Here is a 23,468-nt window from a genome sequence, read left to right as displayed (position 1 = left end):
CATATTTCTTGTGCACACTTCTTAGCAACAACTTGCTGGAGTTCTAAGAAACTTCTTTAGATGCTGAACTACTAAGACAAAGGTATTGTGCCCAATCGACGAATTCCACTTTTGTTCTTTTAAAATTTAATAATCTTATTCCGTGGAGCATCTATGGTTCTATCGATATTTTCTTGTTTGATATTGTCACGTAGACCGAACCCCATCCTCTACCACTATCCCCGTCAAAATTATCCACCTCCATTCACACACCCCCATCCTTCGATATATTTCTATTTTCACTTTAAATGCGTATCTCAGTATTGTTCCTTGTTCAGCCGAACCAGCACTCTGTCTCATCCCGACCCCAGTCCCCTCCATACAAACAAAATATTCAGAACTAAAAAAAAAAAAAAACTCTTAGAATATGCTGCTGTTAAACTTTTCACCTTTTGCAACAAGCTTCCTTGTCTGCTGACATTTCTTGCTATTTCTTTAATCTCAATACGGTTCTTTAGGCACTTGGAAAATAGGAATTAAATTTTTACATACCCTTTAACTCAAGGACAAGCAAACAACCGCAAACCTAGAAAAAAAACTCATTTCTATGATAATTAACTTGTGACAACGTGTTTTAGGGTTAATTGTTGCATCAGTCATTCTCAAATATGAAGAATTTGGGGTTATTTTGGTACACAAATTTTCACTCATGGGGAAGAATTGACCCAACGAGCAATATGGTAGAAAATCTAACGGGAATGACAACAGCTATGTGGTAACGGTCACCAAATTGCGATGCCGACGTTTATTACCTCCGAGTATTGTCGCCTGAATAATGTAATATGTTGAAAAACAAAAATCAAACAACACCAAATCATAGAAAGAAAGAGTTGTTTAACATGAAAATTGAACAGCATGTAAAACATGTATATTACTTTACGAAACAAGTGTCAGTATACTGATATAAACATTGAATTCCGGAAAAGGACTGCTTAAAAGGGCCCCACTTCCGGACAGTCAAACGCCTTTAAAAACTCACCATTTTCAAAGAACTGTTGCACCTGTTCGTTTTGATACATTTGCAATAGCGTGCGAGTGGTGAAATTTCACCTAACAAGGTGGAACACAGTTTTCAGCAATTGTTTTTCTTTATTTCTTTACAAATGGCATTCATTTTCAAGGGAGATAAATTTTACCCGACGGATACTTGAAATATTCGGGAAAAAGTTGTCTCCCTTTTAAAATGAATGCCAATTGTAAAGAAATAATGAACTATTTCTGAATAGCTGTAACTAATATGTTTGTACAAAGTATTAAAACAAATTTTCAGCATGCTGAAGCTGGTTTTGGCGACTAATTTTGCTATCATCATTAGCGAGTACAAACATTCATTTATGCACATCGCCCATGTCATAAAGATTCACATCAATATCCTTAGCTTTATCAAATAAAACATTTCTAAGCTTAGCTAGTGTGCTCTAGGTTAAATAGGTACAATAGGTATAGACACATAAGTCTCGGTTTCGAAATTTGTTTTTAAATAATTTGTAAGTTCTGTGCTTCTTTAAGCCATGACCACCAAGACAAGTTTCACTAGTTAAACATTTTATTTTGCACTCACGGACACATAATATTAAACTGCTATTACCAACAAATCACAAAATCTGTGATGAAAAATGAGTACATGTAATTCATGAAAATCACGTAGATTAATTTGATGTTTGTGCTTATTTATACCATAACCAATAGGACCAATTTTACTAATTAAACAGTTTTTTTCCACACAAGGATATATAATTCTATACTGCTATTATCTCTTTGCGATGAAAAATGAGTAAATGAATTTTGCAAACCACGTAGATTAATTTGACCAAATTGTTGTAACAAACTACAAATGTATATTATCAGATTTTTGTATCTTGTGCTTGCATTTTGTTTGTTTTCGTATAAACATATATGTTAAACAACCAAACCTTTTTAACTTTGCTTTTAGGAGCCCATGTCCCCTACAGCACTTTGCGCCACAGACTTTGCGGTTTAGCTCATGCAAATGAAGATTTGAATAGGGTAATGGTCGACAATTTAAAAAAAAAACATGTCTACCACATGTGATAACTACTATAAGACTCTTTCACTTGTTGTAGGCGCAGATGGGAATATCTGGCTCTAGTGTAACTGTTTAGGCGGTAACGAGGCTCCGCCGAGTTACCGCGTAAACAGTTTCCCAAGAGCCAGATATTTCCGTCTGGACTTACAGTCAGTGATCGAATCTTTTTCTTGCATACCAAATTCAAGAAATTATTGTAAAAATAAAATCAATCGAATGACTTTCTTTTAAGAACGATTCCTTATAGTAGCGTATTTAAACAAAGCGCAGTAAACCAACGTCCGTAAACAGGAACGACGTCATGACGTTTCAAAGACAAATGACAAAGCTTAGTTCCGGTTTTGTTTTATCAGTTGCAGCGTAACGTTATGTTTTTTTGATAAAATAACGTTTTTTGAATCGAGAAATATACTATCAGGAACAAAGAGGACCTGTCAAGGTATTCCATTTTTATTCCGTTTGTGAAATAAAATATAAATCACTGCATAAATCTTCTACATATATGTAGTTCGTCATTTACAGCACGGGGTGTAAGATGTTTTTTTCCAGCCGGAAATCTACGTCTGGTATGCAAGAAAAGATGTTCTATTAACCATCCGAGGTCTTAAATGCACAATATTACTTTTTTTTTGAAAATTAACTGTTGTCATATTAACAGAACACTAATTGGACAAAACATCTAACAAATGCTATAAATCAATTTCATTCTCAGCTACTAGAATAATTTCATCAACATACAGTAAAATACAAACACTTTATCTTCGATTTAAGCGCCTTCCCAGTAGCCTAAATTTCAGTGACTAATTCATTAAATCAATTAAACAACTAAGGTGATAATGTAGGAATAATACACGTTTTTTGTGTATTAACGTCTGCAGAAGCCCGCGGGATTGTTTGTGACCGAAACCGAAGGTCGAGTTCACAAACATATCCCAAAGGCTTCTGCAGACGTTAATACACGAAACAAACGTGTATTGTCGCTATTCTTGCATAAAAATATATTTCACGACGATTTATGTATTGTTTTATATATGACTTGACGATTCCGGTACATTTTTTATTTACCATTCCAGTTGTTCTTGGAAACGGTAAACATGTTTTAAATATCCGTATCCAGGGCCTGGAAATAAACAACACTTAATCTATCAAAAGCTCATCCTGAAGGTTTTTAAGCGATTTTTTTATCTCTCATTATTACAAACATAAAATTACCAATAATTGTTCATATCATTTCACAATTTGGTGGACTCGATCACAATTTCAAGAATTTTAACTTTACATCCGAGTTATATGGAGTACGGACACGCAGTTGGAATACGGATGAGTACGAACGTAGTGTCAAGTTTCCAAGCTGTTTATATAAATTCTTCGAGAAATTAGATAAAATCATACTGACTGATACTTATCAAAATCATAAATATGATACCTAAAAACAAAGAATCGCACAGGTAAACACGCGATTCGTCTACAAAATCTGAATTGACGCAGAGTTCTAAAAGGGGAGTAAACAAGGGAAGAAACGAGTACGCACAATGTTAGGGGCAGCTTATTTGGCGTAAGTTACTGATACAGTAAAACATTCTATGGTTTAGATTGCATTTTTAATGCTTGAAGAAGAGGTTTTTATGAAAGAAAAAAGACGCAGATACCAGATGTCAATCTGCGCAGAATTACATATACGTCCCTGGGAAAGCACTTCAAAAATAAAAATCGGGTATTAACAGCACGTGAATTGCCTTGTTTGCACACGATTTTTCTCCCGTTAATACATGGGCGGATCCAGTGAAAAAAGTAGTTTTTATGCAAGAATGAGCAGCCTTGTGGTACCTGCAAGCACTATCAAACCGACCTGTAAACACTCCATTGGTTCTTATATATGTTGACAGAGACTGATATAGTAAATGCAAAGCATAAATCATCAATCGATAAAGGCATAAAAGGTAGCCTGTTTAAGTGTTTTCTTCGTATTTATGATATTACATAATGTAGCTGCATAATATGTTGCATTTCCATTAACTTCAAACATGTATTAGTTTGTTATTGCTACACTTGTTTTATTCCCTTCAAAGTCTTATAACTACAATGGACCTGGCAAGCCTCTATCAGAAGAAACTGTTCTAAATGCAAAAGCATTATCATGTCCAGAACACCTCAAATTTGTAATCACAGTAAATTTATTGTCAATCATATCTCTAATGTTTTCAAAGCAGATATTTTCATCGTTCTTGTCTGGTCTTATGTCACATGACGCTATTTCCACAGTGACAGGATTGTTGTATGTCCCTAACGCCTCTATTAAGTTGTTCAGCGCTCTACTTTCCATCTTTAGTTCTATTAGTCGTAGATGTTTAACAGTTTGCTTCTTTGTTAATATCACTTCCCTTTCTTGCAGATCCATGTCTTTCAGCTGAAGATAACGAATACCGTCCAAATATGGCAACTTATTCAAAATGCATTCAACAACTGCTGCCGAGTCAATAAACTCAAGAACAAGTGTATGTAGCTTGATAGCCGAAGGAGCGTAGCTGGTCAAAAAGGATGTGACAACTGGCTCCCTACCTCCCGCCCAAAATTCCTGTAACGCCAACGAGTTGACCTTGACATCAGCAACGCATATGTCCCCCACTCCAACGATGTCAAGATGCTTGTGTTCTGACAGATCGAATATAAATTCGTCAGAATTGCAATTGTAATCTGGGTGGTCTAAGCACTTTATGCGAGCAACCTTAATTTGTTTCATACATTTTCTCTCTTCTAGCCATGTGAGTATTTTTCGTATCAGTTCATGTTTTAGCGAGATGCAGTACAGGTCTATGCTATTGAGGATGACCAAAGTCTGCAGTGAATCAAAACTGTCTTCAGATATCTCTATATGTTTTTCAAGTTCTCTAGTACCTTTCATTTCGCATCCGTGAAGAAGAAGACACGTTAGCGTTTTTGGGGATGCCTGCAGAAGAATCTCTACATCTCTTTTGTCTGGTTGACCCCATAAATCAAGTTTCTGTAGAGATATCATGTTTTGTACATTCAGGATTTTGTGCAAATCAAGTACTTTTCCAGGGACAAGAGACCGACCAAATTTGACGGATTTAACATTCTTGTGTTCAGTCAAATCACACAAAGCGCTAATATAACGTTTCTTTGGTTCACTATCAAAATTCAAAAAGATATCTTCTAAGTGATAATTAGAAATATAACCATTGTCTTTAGATTCATTCACACAGGTAACCATCATATTCTGAAAGTCTTGTTTTAAATCACAGATTTCCCAATAATCAAGAAAAACGTAGGTGTTTTTCCTAAGCCTTTGTGTGAGTTCATCATTTGCTAGAAGTTCAGACAAACTATTCAAAATCATGCTGCCAGTGGCGGGACTAAGTCCACAAAGGAATACAAAAATACCTGCATTCTGAAGAATCGAGTTCAAGTCTCTGCACGCTTTTCTCACAGCGTCCGTTACAACGTCTGGTTCTCCAAGTGCCAGATGCAGTGCTGCGAAAAACTCATGAAAGGTATTATGAATGAACGACACGCTAATGTCACGTGTTGTGAGCCTTATCTTTCTTGTGACTTGTGTTAAGATACCCGTCCTTAACCAAAATTCTAGGCACTGCTCAGACATGTAGTTCTTTGCTATCACATCTGTAAAAACATACTTAGTTTCTGTCTTTTTGTTAAAGCACGTTTTAAAAGCAAGATAGGCTAAATCTTCGATAAAACGGAAGTTTGTGCAGCAATGCTCGTTTCCTTCGAAACATTTCGGTATGCTCTTGTTTTCATCTGCCAATTCTGGTAATTTCTGCGGTTTTGGTACTTCTTGTAACAACATTTCCACGATGTTGCTATACAAACTGCAACGAGAGTCACCAAGTGGCTTTTTGTCAAACCAAAGACATATCAGATAAAGTAAAAGCATTGGAGTAGTCTCGAATTCTACTATATGTCTTTTAGCTATCTCTTCGTTAAAATCCTCTAATTGACTTGCTGACTCATCATCAGTACTGTCACCTGTCAGGACTTTTAAAACGTTAAACATCAGTTTCTGTTTTCCGGCAGCATCGATCCCTGCCATTTCAAGTTGTTGATCTATTTTACTTTGTCTTATCTTGGCGATTGTAAATTTCCAAGATCTTGTTGTCGTGAAGAACGTGCATGTTTTCCTTGATTTTCTATGTGGAATATGTTCTGTGGAATGTGACCATTCGTCTAAACCATCCAAGATTATCAAACATGTCTCATTCGTTAAGATCCTTTCTACAAATTCAGTCCTATAGCTTGACACTCGTGCCAGATGCGAAATTATCTGTTTTACAATCATGTCATCAACGTCGCCTTGTGTCTGATCCGTCTCTTTCAATGAAATGAAAAATACAAAACCAAAACTCTTCATTACATCTATTTCCTCTCGGGTAAAGTTACATTCCTTTTGATCCGCTTCGTTTGCTTGGCACCACATCAATGCAAGTCGTTTTCCATATACAGTCTTACCAAGTCCAGCGTCAGAGCATAAATAAATCTCGCGGTAGCGCCCATCACAACCAAAAAATATGTCCTTAAACGTTGCCACGGGAGTTGTTCTTCGGTCATCACTTTCGTTTGTATTGCCAGAGTGGACCCTGTGTATTATCGGTGGTACGTATAGTTCCTGAAGAGGGAAGTCTCTCTCCTTTATCGCCATTGATATTGACGTTGTTCCATGTACATCTTTATTAAACTGTATCAAGTCCGCCTTCAGATCTGAAAATAGGAAGAATAAAATACCTTCACTTAATTTAAACATAAAAAATAATAATAAATAACTAGAACTTACTCCAATACCAGAATAAAACGAAAATTTATCTTTATTTGTATTCTTTTTTATTCTTTGTTTATCTGGCGTTAACTTTACACTGTTGTCTTACTTTTAGCGTCTAATCATGCACAGTGAATACACTTTTTGAAATACAAAACAGCTTTATTTGCAAAACTGAAAGGAAAATAATTGAAATATTTCGTATATCTTAAACAAATGAATTTAGTTTAATTACTTGATAGGTCTATAGAATTGTATAAAGAATAACAGCATGTGCTTTATGTTTGTATGTATATCGTAACAGAGAAAATTAAAAGAATAAAAAAGAATAAAACGAAAAATTAAATAAAATCCTTTTTAATGCAGGAGGACTTGAGACGGTCCAAGTGCATGATGGAGAAGATTCTAAGATGTAATGAAAAGTGTACATCTCAAACCATTTCATTTTCAAATATGATTATAATGTTGGAATAATTACCTTTTAAAAGATCTTCATATTGATCGTTCATACACTCTTTCACATCACCCTCATTGATTGAAAATGATTTACCCTTCAACTGGAAAGGAGGGAACTAAATACATGTAATGCGATAGTAATAAAAAATCAATAAAAGGTGGATGTCTTCTCTACAAAAATGGTCGGACTGCAGCAATACGTCAACACCTTTCTTGCTGTATATTCAATCCAAAGCCAGTTCTTCATACAAGCTCATTATACACCAAATTTAGTGACATTCTGTCAATCCAATGTTGTAAATTAAATGGAAACCACCCTTTTGCTGTTCCTAGTGATTTTTGTTTGTAACTGTGAAACTGACCTTGACCCTTTATTTTCTAAATAGTTTATTTTTTATTACAAAACAAGTTGGTCGCGCTTGAACTAGGACAACCTATCAGCTGCCCTAAATATTGAAATATTACGAAAGGAACAACAGATCAAAGCATTAGCCCACTGCGCCAAAGTTGAATTTTTAAAGCATGCAGATTAATTAAGTTATGCTGACCTTGATCTTCACCCAACATATCCACATACAATCCAACCTTGGCTTTTCTATAAGTTCTATAAGTTTAATCTTAATACATCAATCCAAACTACAGTAATTGGGCAGAAATTAGTAGCTAATTAGTAGCTGTGACCTTGACCTTGATACCAAAACAAATGCAACCCCAACATTGTCTTACTGTAAGCTACCAACAGACTAAGTTTCATTAAAATTTCTCAACAGCAAATAAAGTAACTGAGCGGAAGCGATCTGTTTGAAGAATGGCATTGTTCAGAAAATATAAGAAACGACTCTCTTGACAGCATTATTCTTTACAGAAGAGAATTAAACGAAGCGAGAGAAATGTACGTGAATAAACATGTGTTTCTCTATAACTTTTTTCATATTTAGAACTATTCTGGAAGGAAGAGAGCAGAATTGTCAAGGTAAATCATTTTTACCATGTTTTACATAGTAATAATAACAACTGATAGTTTAACCATAAAAATAGTTCGCTTTTATATGATTTACAGCAAGAAAGTTATCTTTCACCCGGCACCGGAAAAATCACTGGGAACTCCAGTCCAGTATGCAAGAAACAAAATTCCATCACTGTATAATTACATAATTTATCATGACCGTATGAATTATACTAACGTGCAATCAGACGGACAAGACTCAATCTTCTACACTATCAACCATTATCATGCTGGACACGATTGATTCTTCCAATGCGACCAGTGTAGATCATGATCATCCCGCACATCCGTGCAGTCTGATCAAGATCTGCACTGTTCGCCATTCAGTCAGGACCATTTTTAGTGAGCACCTCTTTTAACAGTTAATGACACTGTCCAAATTGAAAGATGGACAAGTTCATTATGGAAATTAAGCAGGATAAGGGTTTAAAGCGGCAATAAATACTGACTGGTTTTATACCTCTTCCAGTTTCAGTCTAGCTTGAGATGTCCGAGTATTGTACTTGAATTCTTCGCAACATGACAGAAACTGCTGAAGGACGGTAACTATGTCTTCAAGCCGCTGGTCACTGACTGAAAGGTCTGAATTATGTCTTACAGCATTCACAATACTTCGCGCCTGAAGAAAAGAGGCGAACTCTATAGACTGAGTCTGATGTTTAAAAAATACAATAGTTTTGGACATGGATGTTTGATCAGTATCTGTGAAAAGAGTTTTGTTTTCAAACATCGGCTAGTGCAAATGGTTACCCAGGCAGCATTCTATATCGGCCCGATATCAAACAGACTTCGTTGTCTATAACGACCCGATATCGGCTTCAGTTTCGGCTGCAAATAGAAATGATGTCGGCCCGACGTCGGCAGACGATATCGGTCCAACATCATAATGACAACGGTCCGACATTGGCAAACGATATTTGGCCAACATCAAAATGGCATCGACCCGATATTGGCAGATCATATCGTTGTCGCGAACTAGTGTGACACAGTGCCTCATCAAAGTTTTCTTCAAATATGCACTTTATAAATTCTCAGAGTAATTTACTTGAGAACAGATGTGTCTCGCATCATGTTTATGATGGTTATTTGATTTTATTGATATAATATTTTTCACAACTATATACTACATGTTTTATGCAGTTACGCAAGTTTTCTGTATATTCTTAACACTATTAAAATTGTTCAATTAGAATTTTAAACATATTTATATTTTCATTTTTTTTTGTAAATATAAATATTTCTATGGCGGCATTCTACATAAAATAAAAATTCATCTTAATTATAACCTCCCTTTATTACATATAGATTTTTGTTAAATACGTCTACAAATTTTGTTTGGAACCTAGTTTGATTAATTCTGGCATACATCATATTTGCTTAATAAATTAGCACACAAAAACAATTAGATTACTTTTTCACGTTTATCAATAATATTTTGAAAAATATAGCTATATTAGAGAATCCAATATCGGCGCGATGTCAATCCGACTTACGAAATAGTTACACTGATTGATGTCGATCTACAGATTTCAATATTTTGCGGCAGTTCAACGGTCCGATCTCGGCGATATATGATCATTTTGTGTCGATTCGCCGTAAAACCTAACTCACTCACTCATTTCGGCCCGACGTCGGCCCTACATCGGCACATGTTGCCGACATTCCGACATTATACCTATATCGGGCCGATATAGTCATGCTGGCTGGGTATATGCTTACATGCCATTTTTGAGAGAAAATCAAACAAGGAACATCATTTTAAGGTACACTCCCTGGAAGCAGGGTGCTTAGCAAACACTGACAGAGCGTAGACCAACTTCAACATATTATATAGTGGAAAGATATTGTAGACGGATTGCATCAAATATCCATCAAAAAGAATATTTTAATCTTATGAATAAACAAAGTATATTGAAATGTTCCTTTTTGTTTAAGCCGGCAGTACTGGTTGCACACACTATGGTAAATAGCTTCAGAAAATGATTAAGATTCATTTCTTTGTAAAACAATAAAAGGTTACATAACAGTAAAAAATATGCTTCCTTGGTGTATTCGAAAAAAAAAATCCTTAATAATTTGATCCTATTTTTCCCACTTTTAACGCATTTGCGCGTAAATCGGGTACCAAGAGGGTATTACTTAACTCGTGGATTACAGTAAGACATACTTGACAAAAAGTAGGGTGTTTATTCTGCGGATCGCTTTCTGAAATGCGGCAATAATAGGGTACTTTACTCAATTGATTGCATTTCACTGCATACTATTCAACATATTTTTTCCTTTTTGTTTTCTCGAAGCAAATGTATGTATGACTTGTGGAAAGTATGTCTAAGATGGAATGAAAATATAAAAACTGTATCAAAATAGATATAAAAAAAACTGAATTTTATATGAAACAACGACGATTTCTTTTATTGGTATCCGAAAACATTGAGTAAAAAAATAATATTATAAGATTATTTCATTGGTTGTAGGTGTAGGTGGGAATATCTGGCTCGAGGGTAACTGTTTAGGCGGTAACGGGGCTCTAGCCGAGTTTCCGCGTAAACACTTACCCGAGATAAAATAACGTTTTTTGAATCGAAAAATATACTATACGGAATAAAGAAGAACTTCATGTATCAAGACATTTATTTTTTATTTCATTTTATGTAATAAAATATAAATTCCTGCATAAATCTTCTACATGTATGTAGTTCGTTAAACATCATTTAGTGCACGAGAGTCACTTACAACCCCGGGTGTACGATGAAGTTTTCCAGCACCGGTGAAAACACTGGAAATTCCCGTCTGGTATGCAAGAAGTATCATATGGTTTTTGCAGAGGTAGCAATTATTACTCCGGCATAATTGTTTTCTAGATTTAGCTCTGGCAAACTTTATTTGTAATAAACTATTTTAGAAGCAAAAACAGAAAAAAAAATCTTCGAAATATGGATAAACAACGATGGATCACTAATATTTAGTATAATTAAAGCGGTGGCACCACTAATTTGGTAAACCAAACTTTCTTGTAGGAACCAAAAAAATTTGAAAAGTTGAGATTTAGAGTTCTACACATGCCGTTACACCGACACTCCCCGACCACCATTCTTAAGGCAAATCGACGCTTGACAGTTTCAGAAAAGAGCATATGGAATGCGCCACTGTTTGTTGTCTCTAATCATATTTCTTTAATAGCAAATTTACTTACTTGTTCACAGACATCCTTAGTGTCAATCTGACTGGCAAAAGAGGACTCGTTTGTCACTATACTAATGATTCCATTAAAATCTGTTTCAGAGAATGATGGCTTATCAGAATATCCACAAGGGGGCATAAAGCATTTAGCGTATTCCCAGTATGAGTTACACCACGCTTCAGCCCGTGTATTTTTCCATGACGGTTTGTTAAACACATGTATCTTCTCTATTTTATCTCTAATCCTATCACAAATTCGATTTGGACATTCTCGGTACTTTGCTTGTTCATGAAATGGACACACATTTGCCCGACTATTGCACGGAAATTTTGTCGAGCAGTGTATAATGCTCTGCGTTGTGCAATCTGAACAAAAAATGTTATTGCGAATCTGATCGTCCGTTCGTGTGCTGTTTAAAACATCCTGGTGAACAGCTTGCAGCTTGTTACAGACAACATCCTGCAAGCCATTCTTCGTCACAGATATAGCGAGATTTGCTTTGATCCAGTTACAAAAACCTTTGTCTGCAAGCTTAGAACTATAATCTGACATTGCTGGTTAGTTCTTCATGGACTCTCTCCTTCCGAAATTCTGAAAAATAGGAAAAGATATCTATATCATTTTTGATAACAAGACGGCTACGATTCATGTATACACCATCTTCATTGACGTAAGAGGAGTTTCAAAATTCGGGTGGCAGGATAATGGGTGGGATGGTCAGTTTATTAACTGTTAGCTTGCCGGGCTCTTGACTTTAAAACGTCCTTAATCTTCAGCCTGCTGGCGGCAAGTGATTCTGCCTTTGCGAAATAAAATGTCGTGACCACGAGATAAGACGTCGTGCGCACGAGATAATTTAATCTTTAAAAACATAAATGCATGTCCTAAACCTACCACCGTAGTATTAACATCCGCTTGAAAAAGTGATTAATCACAAATGTACGCCTACGTCTGACTTTTATAGGTCAATGTAATAATAAGCGTGAACTGAAACTGAAATGATCAAAACTGCGACATATCTGATGCTCAACAAAATAAAGCACGAACCCTTACTAGCAGAGGTAAAAGTACATGTATAAAATCTAAACCTCTATATACTAACACCTATCACTGCAATGTACTATAATTTTAAAGGTAAACAAGGTATTGTCAAACACTACTTCATTTAAGAAAAAATATATTTACCGCCTGTGGAAAAGTCTTTCTGAAAGACATTGAGTTTACCACTACACTTACATGAATCTATTATGTCACATGTTCGTGTGACCTCACTGTAGTCATATGATTCTTCTTTTGTTTGTTTGTTTGCCTTGGGTTTTTCAACACTGCTTCAGTTATGTAACGGCGGGCAGTTAACCTAACCAGTCTTCCTGGATTCTGTATCAGTACAAATCTGTTCTCCGCCAAGTAACTGCCAACTTACCCTTATGAATCAGAGGTGGAGGACGAATGGCTTCAGACACTGTCTTTTATCATATCATCACGGAGAACATATGCCTCGCCCAGGGCTCGAACTCACGAACCCGCGATCCGTAGATCAGCGCTCTGACTATTAAGCTAAGCTGGCGGGCTCGAGATTCTTTTTAACGTTCTTCTGCTTTTTCAGCTTTAACGTTCTTCAGCTATTAGAATTCTCAAACAATATCCTTTTCGTAAAAAAATGAAGAAATTGGTATATTGATAAATGACCTTAATTGAAGACATGACGACACATTTTTGCCAGATTAAACAAGATCTGAAAACAGAATTGTTATAAAATTCATTCGTGAAATATTTTGATTATTAAAAATTAAGAATTGAGAAAATACAAGTACATTTATACGGTAATATTTAGTGCATACATGCCTTTTTAAGTGTATATAATATTCTTACGAACCCATGCCCGCGTTGTTTCTAAGAGTGCACTTCGACGTCGTCACTTTTTGTTCGTCTGATATGGGACGAAAATTAGTGATTCAAAAGAATACTAGATGGTAAAAGTTCTCCATTTTTTAAAAAATTGTCATAATTCATTTAATCTTATAATCCTGAATATAGAAATTTTTGGCAAAAAAAAAAAAAGATCGAGCCCTTTTCCCGTTAATTAAACGAGTGTGCGATTTTTTTTTTTTTTAAAGAATAGAATGTCGTTTTTCTTCATTTTTTCCGTCATTTTGAAAAGTTACAAATATTGTCTAGCGTCGTAGACCTTTGTGATGTAAGTTTCATTGCTGTAAATTGAAAATGTAAACAAATGAGAGAAAATAAACCGATTTTTATCGCTTTGTAACGTAGCGCCAAAATAGACGTGCATGGCAATATTTGCGACGTCACAGCTAAAACGTTTCACTTAACCAAGAAAACAGTTACACATTCATGCCAGGGATAACTTCTACTTTAATAAGATATCAAAATCATAAGCGGGTTGTAAAAAAAATAGAAAGTGCTATTCCCCCTAAACTACGTGATATTGGGAATATCTCGGCGTAAAATGTATCTTTTTCACGTTAAGAATGATAAAGTGTAGAGGTACAAAGGTGGGCAAAACAATGAAGAGGTCCATTTAAATACTTTACAGGTACTGCCTGAAGCTACCACAAATACTTCAAATTGCACGGATTGCCAAACTCCTGAAACTCGCCATACGACACCAAATATCTTGTCAATCCATCAAAATATGAAGAAGGGAGAAAAATATTCATGTACGTAGTTTCAGTCCGAGATCTGTCAAAAACAAGATCATTTCTCTATGTGATTATATAGTTTCCGCATTGAGGTTTAATTCTGAAATTGCCTCGTGGATGCATTGCAAAATCCTGATTCTCAATGCTGATAAAACAGAGGCAATGTTGTTCATATCGAAGTATAACTCCAGTCACTTTACAGACGTCTCCGCGAAGGTCGACGACTCTATAATATGTTAGGAATCTTGGTGCCGTATAAGACACCACTACGGATATAGAACAGCAAATCAACAGAATATGCACAACTACATTGAATACGTCACATCTTTTCAGTGATGCCACAAAGTCCCTGGTTACCTCACGATTACCTACGGACTACTGCAGTAGCAGCTCGCGTTAAGACTAGGACATCCCGTCACAATCATATCACATCGCGACTTTAGGAGCTCCATTGGTTACCAATGAAATACAGGTACAGTATACAAGGTTTCGACTCACACTTTTAAGGCCCTACACGATACATACCCTATTACCTGATGTCCTCCACGCCGAGGGATGCGGCTACCACAGAGGTCAGAAATCAATAACTGAGTAGTGGTGTTAGTTTTTTCAGCTGTACTTTTTCATTTCGACTTTCCATGAAAATATTCTGGTGCAGGCATACGTGTAAATGCATAAGCATATTATATAAGTAGTCCTGGTCGCTAACTTTGCGACATAAAGAAGTATTCAGCTTTTTAAACTGGATGTTTATTAAATTTGATGCGAAAATCATATTCAACGGTCAAATTTGAAGTGTTTACAAAATAATTTGATCGAATTATCCTCACATGTCAAACGATCAACCATCTGGGGATAATCCTAACAAGTTTCAAGTCTTTCCGTACGTCTACACCGACGCTCTAACCCTTCAAAAGTACCCGTTTACAGCTAAAAAAACTAACACCACTGCTCACCGTTATTGATTTCTGACCTCTGTGGTAGTCGAATCCCTCGGCGTGGAGGACATCAGGTAATAGGGTGTGCGATAGGTCCCCTGCGAATATTATGGATATTATTGAAGTGCATAGAATGCACTGAATGTGTTGAAACACGTTGTCTTTGGTTGTGCCAAAGACTAAAACTGTGATGTTTGGCTATCGGAGCTTTTCGTCTGAAACTCCCTTGCCATCAACGCTGGCTGCTTTCAAAATCCTGCTCAAAATCCACTTTCGCAAACTGACCAGCACATTTTCCTACAAAAGCGTAAAATAAATTATCCTTAAAGCTACTCGCCCACAGTTTGGGTAAAAATTTTCAACATGTCCATTTCCAAGATTATTTTTTTTCAAGATATTCTTATAGATAAACACAAGTGTCGTGCAGAAGGTAGTAAACCGCTGAAACGCTCTTGAAATGATGTAGCAATTTACATTCTTCTTGTATTTCAAGTTAATTTTTTTAACAATATCTAACTTTCACTCAAATAATCATTTTCAGTGTCATTCTATGCCAAACTTGGTGGCAATGAACATGTAGAAACATTTCACCCAAACTATGATCGAGTGACTTTAATGGCCACCAACCAAGAAGCAACTGGCTCAGATTAATTAAGCAGAAGATGGACGGACAAATGAATGAATTCTTTATTTCGGGAAATCTCTAAATTCATTATAGATGACCTTTTTGTAATAACTGTTTAACAACTCTCATTCCTATAACTTACTTCCTCGTGTTTTGGTTTTGTATGTTTGTTAAACCTGTGCTTTTATTTTTTTTTATTTGTGCATATGTTTATAAACTTACGTGTAGGTGTAAACATTTCAATACTTTTGTCCTTGTTTTTTTTTTCTAATGTGTTTTTGGGAACCCAGCTAATATAGATTTATACTTGTACTTTCACTTTCTAGTAGGAAAAGAGTCATCTGAACGTGACACATTATCGGCTGGCGCTTTCATCTCACACAATTAAAGGAAGAACCAATTGAACCGCATTCCAGCTGCGTTACAATAGTGACGTAAATAGAAACAGTTGTTCTGAATGTTTTGCGATATGACAGTTTTACATTTCAGTGCAACTGTAATCTATGCATCTAACAATCCTCGAATTGCTTTCATATTTCTAGTTTTTTGTTGCATACATTGACGCATGTTCAATGAAACGCAAGTTCACTGGCACCAGAACAGAATGAAAATGCCTCTGTACATGTTATACCATATCCTAGGTATTCTACAAGTCGAAAGATTTCCTGCGGCCAGAAGTTATACAGACCAGAATTTCTTGATAGTAACTTATGGGTGAATAACGTACTTGTTTTTTTTTTATTATTATACCATTACGCTTTAATGTAAGAAATATTATTCCATTCTACATGGTTTACAAGTAGATATATGAACTATGTATTTCTTAATTCTGAAAGTTATTGTTTTGAGCAAAAATAACTATATTTCCCTTTCATGTATAACATAACTTTTAGCTCTTCCTTGACTATTGAAATACTTTACTAGAGCTTTCACAAATGTGATTCGTGCCTTCACATGGACTTGCTTGACAACACAGGACCATAATGATCTAGGAAATTGAAGAGCAATTAACATACAAACCCTTATGACAATAAGGTATCAATATTGATCATTGCTAAAAGTTTGAATATATTATATGAAATAATGAATGAGGAATTCAGGTCACAAACATTTCTCTATATATCATATAGAGTGCTAGCTATATTGCAAGAACGGCGTTCCATGAATGCGATAAGCCAATCGCATATCGGTAAAAAGTCACGTGAAATCACCCAGTCCCCATGTGCTATACTACTTGTTGCATTCCAATATACCTGCGGCCTTCAGGCCGCAGGTAATAAGAACCATGGTCATGAATGGGAAAATATACCTATACCCATTTCAATTGCGCACTTCATACGGACGTTCTCACGAAACGGTATTTATGTGACACCCCCATTGTTCTCTCTATTGTTCTATCAGTCACATAAAAAGAAAAAGGTCACATAAACAGAACGGAATGAATGACATCAAAGAAAAAGTACCGTTATGAAGTCACTTAACCATCATTTCGCGGGCACATAAAACGCGCAGTTCGGTAAATATGTACTATTGATATTTTTACCTTTATTGCGTACCGGTCACATTTTTTCAATATTTCTTACTTGAGAGAAACAACGCGTAGTTTATACTTTTTCCATGTTACACAAAAACTTCGTTGAACTTCCCTAGTAAAGTTCCGGTCTAGATTACAAAACCATTCTGACTGGCTGATGTGAAAATGTATGTCAGTCGTTGTTTAACTACACGTGTACGCTAATATGTTTGTGTGCAGCATACATGTGCAATATGAATTAAGTAAACAGTACAGATGTATACAAATGTATGACTTCAAATTCAAAATCATATACAAGATGAATTTCATTCATCATTTCGAGTTTTATTGTGAAATAGTGAATATTTTGCATTCTGTTTTTGTTTGTTTACATTTCGCCTAACATGTGCACACTGCTGTGACCTCTAGACCGGATGTTCATTAGGGAAGTTCACGCACGTTTTTCTGTAACTTGTACAAAAGCGTAAAAAAATGTGGAGTAGATCTATCTCTGCAATATGAAATATTGCGACAAAGTGACTGGTACACAATGTATGATAAATTACCGCTTGTCACATTGCACAACAGTTTCTGTCTTGATTAATTTACGCACATACTAAACTGGTTATTCCCTTTTCAGAAAAAATCGCCATCATTTTCGCTCAAACTGTACTCTTCCGCAAGACGTATTACCATTTCCGGTCCCATTGCAGAAGTGGAGCGGACTTCTACGCATGTTCGGAGTGACCATATCAGTTAGACCGCACGGCAAAATACGCAAAATATATAAAACAAAGGAGCTCGCAACTTACCATTTTTGGCGCCATACATGCGCGAAGAAGCAGTTCTATCATTTTTGATCTAAATTTTACATTCTAATATGACTAACAATGCTTTAATCATCACAACGATGTTATGTTGACGTCACGCCAACGTGATATTTAGCGCCATGTACCCATCAAGAAATAGCGCTTTCAAATTTCATGAAATATTTTACTTAATAACATGTTTTAAACGAAATGTCACACTGCACAAATGTTTTTATTAATTTTTACACATACTGAAATAGTTATTCGCTTGGATGAATAATTCGCAATAATTTTCGCTCGAACCTAATTCTGCCGCAAGACGTATTACCGTTTCCGGTCTTGGCGTGTTTTAACAAATACCTACTATTGGCGCCATGCTTGCGCGAAGAAACAGTTCCATCATATTTGATATAAATTTTACAATAAAGAACATATTAGAATCGAAATAATTTATAGCAAAACAGTGCTTTGTCACAATTTATACACTCGGGCGGTTATACGTCGTCCGAAATAATTTCACGCGGGCTGCGCCCTCGTGAAATTATTACGCCCAACGTATAACCGCCCATCGTGTATAAATAGTGATAAAGCACTGTTTTGCTATAAATTATTTCTTAAGTAAATGACATATGATTAAGAATCGAAATAACTTATAGCAAAACCGTGTTTTAACACTATTTATACACTCGGGCGGTTATACGTCCCCGTGAAATTATTACGCCCGACGTATAACCGCCCATCGTGCATTAATAGTGTTAAAACATAATAAATGGCACTAGACAGTCTTGTTTCGTCATATATATTCATGACCAGGTACAGACACCGTTCTAAAAACATTTTGGTTCAGATAAAAAACAGACATGCTCGGGCCTTATTGTAGCCTTACTTATTTGACTTATCGGGATGACTTAGTTTATAATATAGTTGTCATCCCTCTAACGGGACAGCGACAGTCAAAAGATTTGGACTAACCCTATTGATATTATAAGCCCGGATGATAACTCTTGATCTGAACAGAACATCGAAGATCAAGCTTCTGTTACAATAAACCTATTTTATCTATGTCCTAAGTTCGTATGTATACATTCATGTTTTCATCTTCCAGTCTATGTTGCACACTTAACTATTTTATTGTCCTGCTCGTCCGTATGGTGTCTCAGCAGAGTATTTTCTAAAATTCCTACAAGTACATGTTCTCGTGCAAAAATGAAAATCAACGTACTTTTCTTTACTTATCACAAACGTTAACTATACTCCATCAGCGCTTCTAGGGAAACCAAAATTGTTGTTATCCGTCGGACAGGAAAATAAATTAGTTAATGACTTCCGGATAAGTCAATCACTTTAAACGTCCTTAGTTTAACTCCTTATTAATTTATAGTGATTATTTACAAATGGCTCTATGTAAATCTGCTCAATAGTAGTCAAGCCTATTTGATCACTTAATAGTAATTTACGCGTTTTTACTAAGTACTTCACTAAAGCTCAGTTACGCAACTGCAACTGACCTTGATGCTGTACCAATCGAAAATCATAAAACATGTTCACACAAATGTTTTCATGCTGGCAAATAATTGCAAGAATAACTTCAGCATTAACCTGCAAATAAGTTATGATACTCAGTGCTTAAAAATCAATTAAGGCGTAAAAAAAAATGTTTGTTTCCGGTACCCCGACCTACCCTAAATTTTTGACCCGACCCTATATGTTTTTATGGCCTTGGTGAATATTTTTTTTTATAACTTTTTAACCAAATAACCAAAAAAATGCTTTAAACATGGCCAGTGATGTTAGAAATCAACTTACTGCTGCTCTAAAGGCATACCCCCCCCCCCCCCTTATTTGTAATCATTTTTTGACACAAAAATAATTTCCGAAAAGTCTCCCTTAATAAAAAAAAAATTCCAAAACAAAAAAATTTTCCGACCTACCTACCCTGATTTTTTTGAGCATGTTACCGGAAACAAAGATTTTTTTTAGACCTAAGCTATAATAAGGAAAATGCATAAATACTAACCTTATAATGAATCGTCTGATACTTAAGTCCGGATGTTGCAGATCCAGAGGCGTATCTAGAATGTGTTTTTTTCTGTGTTCGGTACTACCCAAAACCTTATAAACTATATCTCTATCCATCAATTTTAGTAATAATTGCATGGTTTTATACATACATGTGTTGTGGCGCGAGTTTATAAATAGAACATACTTGTGAGCTAAATATAATATTCATTTTAGAGACTGATTTCTACGGTGGTATGTTTAGGACATGCATTTATTTTTTTCAGATTAAATTATCTCGTGCGAACGACATCATATCTCGAGCGCACGACATCTTATCTCGTCGGGCGCTCGAAATAAGATCATCGTGCGCACGAGATAAGTGGTCGAGCGCACAAGATTAAATTACCTCGTGCGAACGATATCATATCTAGAGCGCACGACATCTTATCTATATATATTAGGGCCCTTAGTTCATCAGTAAAACAAACGGACAAGTTGATAATTAGTGTCCCGCCTATTCAGATGTTATTTAAACTTCCCACAAGTACAAGTTTATCACATCATTTGGGAATTGTGAAACGGTTAAATAAGTATATACGAAACAAAAGCAAAACCGGCGGCAATCATGACCTGAATACACACAAAAGGCCTTAATATATATAAATAAAATGCCGTGCGCTCGAAATAAGATGTCATGCGCTCGAGATAAGATGTCGTGCGTACGAGATACTTTGACCTTAAAGAATAAATGCATATCCTAAATATACCACCGTAGATTTCTTATGATAAGGCAAATGAATGAGCAATAACTTTCTAAATAAATATCAATCGGCCTTTGAGAAATTTTCATTTTAGATAAAGACTGGTTCCAGCCACGTTGACAGCAGAATGAATGGTGTGCCCAATTTCAGGCTGATGAGAAGGTTGAGATAGAGGGACCAGCAAGGCAAGGTTGGGGACCTGATGAGCAAAAGAGACTGGTATCAAACTGTATGAGAAGGTTTAAGTACAGGGTCGGGAGACAAGAGGCTGGTATTCCGCTGTGAGGAAGTTGAGCAGAAGGTAATGCTTAAGGACACCCTAAGGGGTCAAGGGGTGACTTGCTTTGACATAATTTTCTCCACATTTTTGAAGAATAAGCATGATGTATAGCATACCAAAATAAAAGTGAAAGATTGAACTATACCATGTTACTATTGTAATAACATTTTATGCATCATGTTTCTTTTAAGATAACAAAATATGTAAAAGTCTGTTGTTATCTTCAAACAGATTCAACTGTCATATCTGTACTTCAAATGAGCCAAAATTTTACGTGTAGTATGGGAGGCCTATAAACGACCAAAGTGTTTCAAAACTTTTCCCGAAATTCCAGGAAAAAGAGTTACAGACAAATTAATTATATCTGGGTATCTGTTCCCTTTTCCGAGTAATTAAATGTGACATGTTTCAAGAGTGGGTTCATTTATTTAAAAACTGTGGTACCCTTAGAAAACCCTTCAAACAAACAGAATGCCAGTTTTTATGCTATTTCATCCATGAATAAAGGAATTGAATCATATCAAACACTTCACCAAGTTGTGAATTTCAGCTATATATTACCGTCGTTTTATAATTGTTCTTGAATAAGGGGCGTGAGTTTATATGCATTGTTTCGAAACAAGTAATGTAAGCTCAGTAAAGATTTTGAGCGTCCCTTATTTAAAAACTATTAAATTGAATTGCACCTTTCTTCCAGGAATCTGCTGGTACTCATTTACAACTAGGCCGACTGAAGCAATCATGAAAAATGCCTTGTCTAAGTAAACACCGCAACTGGAGCGGGATGGATTCGAACCCGGAGCCTTCAACTCCGGAAAGCGTCTTAGCACTCTTGAATGATGCACCTAGTAGAACCTATAGGTTGGTAGAAACGTAAATTTAAATTAAAAGAATCAAAGAGTCAAGAGGCTTGTATCTCGCTTTATGACAAAGCTGAAGTTGAGAGACCAGCAGAACCAACATCCAGTTTGAGACTGGAATCCCGCTGTATGAGACGGTTGAAATAGAATAACAAGCAAAGCCAAGAGACGAGTTTCATTCATAATTTTTGTCTGTTTACGTTTCGCCTACATATGCACACCCCAGTGTCATCTGGACCTGGTGTTTTCATCGGTGCGGGGATGTAATACAAATATCCATGCACATTTAAAACACGGCAATATTGACAAAATGTCCATATACATTATTTGAGAAAGAATGCTACAACATTTGATCTACTACTTTATATAAAAGACGTTTAAGAATCGAAATGACACGAAATGTGTTCACACACACACACACACAAACACACACTACCGATTATATGCGCGACGAATAAATAACAGGACGTGTTACTTAAAGACCCACCACAAACCCATCTGGGACTAATATGGGCAACATATGGGCAGGCCCTCGTGGGCAAACTGAAAATGGTCTCACATGGGTCCCATGTGTGATATTATGTCATTGCTCGACCCACATGGGACCTATATTCAAATGACCATTGTAAAACATTGAAAAACATACCATCTACAAAAAAAATAAAAATAAAAAGAAATATTGACTTTTTATGCAATGTAATTTTGATTCAGTTTCATAAACTGCATGTTGGTATGTTGCAAGTGTTTGGTTAGTTACCCATATGGGACCGACATTGGACCCATATAACAATGTTTTACCCTTTTTGAACCCACATGGAGGATCTATATGAAAGGATGATGTGGATATTATTTGTTAACAAAATGTTGTGTACATAAGAAATGAAGTGAAATTTAATTTAAGATGTCATTTGATGGAATTAATCTCATGATAACTGAGCAAGTGGATTTCAGATCCTATAGGTGTATCATAGATGGGACACATCTGGGACCCACATCCACTGGCGCCAGACCAGAAAGAAAATGCCTCTGTACATGTTATACCCTACCCCTAGGTATTCTATAAGAACCATGGTCATGAACGGGAAAATATACTAACCCGTTTCAATCGTACATTTCTCACCTTAAACGCGCAGTTCGGTGAATGGGTACCTAGCAATATTGAACAGTGCATGAATATTAATTTATCTTCCATCATGTGCCAGTCACATTGTCTCAATATTCCATATTGCTGAGATTATCAACATAGTTTATGCTTTCGTCAACGTTACAGAAGAATATTGCTTGACCTTCCCTAATGAACATCCGGTCTAGAGGTCACGGCAGTGTGCACATGTTTGGCGAAATGTAAACAAACAAAAAATAGAATTAAAAAAATCACAATTTTACACTAGAACTCGAAATGATGAATGAAATTCATCTTGTATATGATCTTTAATTTGAAATCGTACATCGGTCTGCATCTGTTCTGTTTATTTTATTCATTTTGCACATTTAAGC

At 35.9% G+C, this 23,468-nt stretch overlaps 1 protein-coding gene across 1 annotated transcript; it reads right to left on the bottom strand.

The window, feature by feature from the left end:
* Nucleotides 1–853: 853 nt before the first annotated feature.
* Nucleotides 854–20,226, bottom strand: LOC128559421 (uncharacterized). The gene is made up of 5 exons (XM_053550933.1): nt 20,087–20,226; nt 11,534–12,112; nt 8,801–8,959; nt 7,357–7,435; nt 854–6,823 (listed from the first exon to the last, which is right to left on the bottom strand). The coding sequence occupies exons 2-5, from the start codon at nt 12,071–12,073 to the stop codon at nt 4,164–4,166; spliced, it is 3,438 nt and encodes a 1,145-aa protein (XP_053406908.1). The 5' UTR covers nt 12,074–12,112; nt 20,087–20,226; the 3' UTR covers nt 854–4,163.
* Between the last annotated feature and the right edge of the window lie 3,242 nt (nt 20,227–23,468).

This window comes from Mercenaria mercenaria, chromosome 9 (assembly GCF_021730395.1).
Source record: "Mercenaria mercenaria strain notata chromosome 9, MADL_Memer_1, whole genome shotgun sequence".
Taxonomy (NCBI): Eukaryota; Metazoa; Mollusca; class Bivalvia; order Venerida; family Veneridae; genus Mercenaria; species Mercenaria mercenaria.
This window is presented reverse-complemented; position numbering and strand designations above follow the sequence as displayed.

Bases quoted from the DNA above. Each gene is read 5' to 3' on its own strand.
- LOC128559421 (XM_053550933.1), bottom strand. From the start codon at position 12,073: ATGTCAGATTATAGTTCTAAGCTTGCAGACAAAGGTTTTTGTAACTGG. The intron at 8,960-11,533 runs GTAAGTAAATTT...TCTTTTCTTCAG, and splicing joins CTAAGGATGTCTGTGAACAA to GCGCGAAGTATTGTGAATGC. The intron at 6,824-7,356 runs GTAATTATTCCA...TCCTATTTTCAG, and splicing joins ATATGAAGATCTTTTAAAAG to ATCTGAAGGCGGACTTGATA.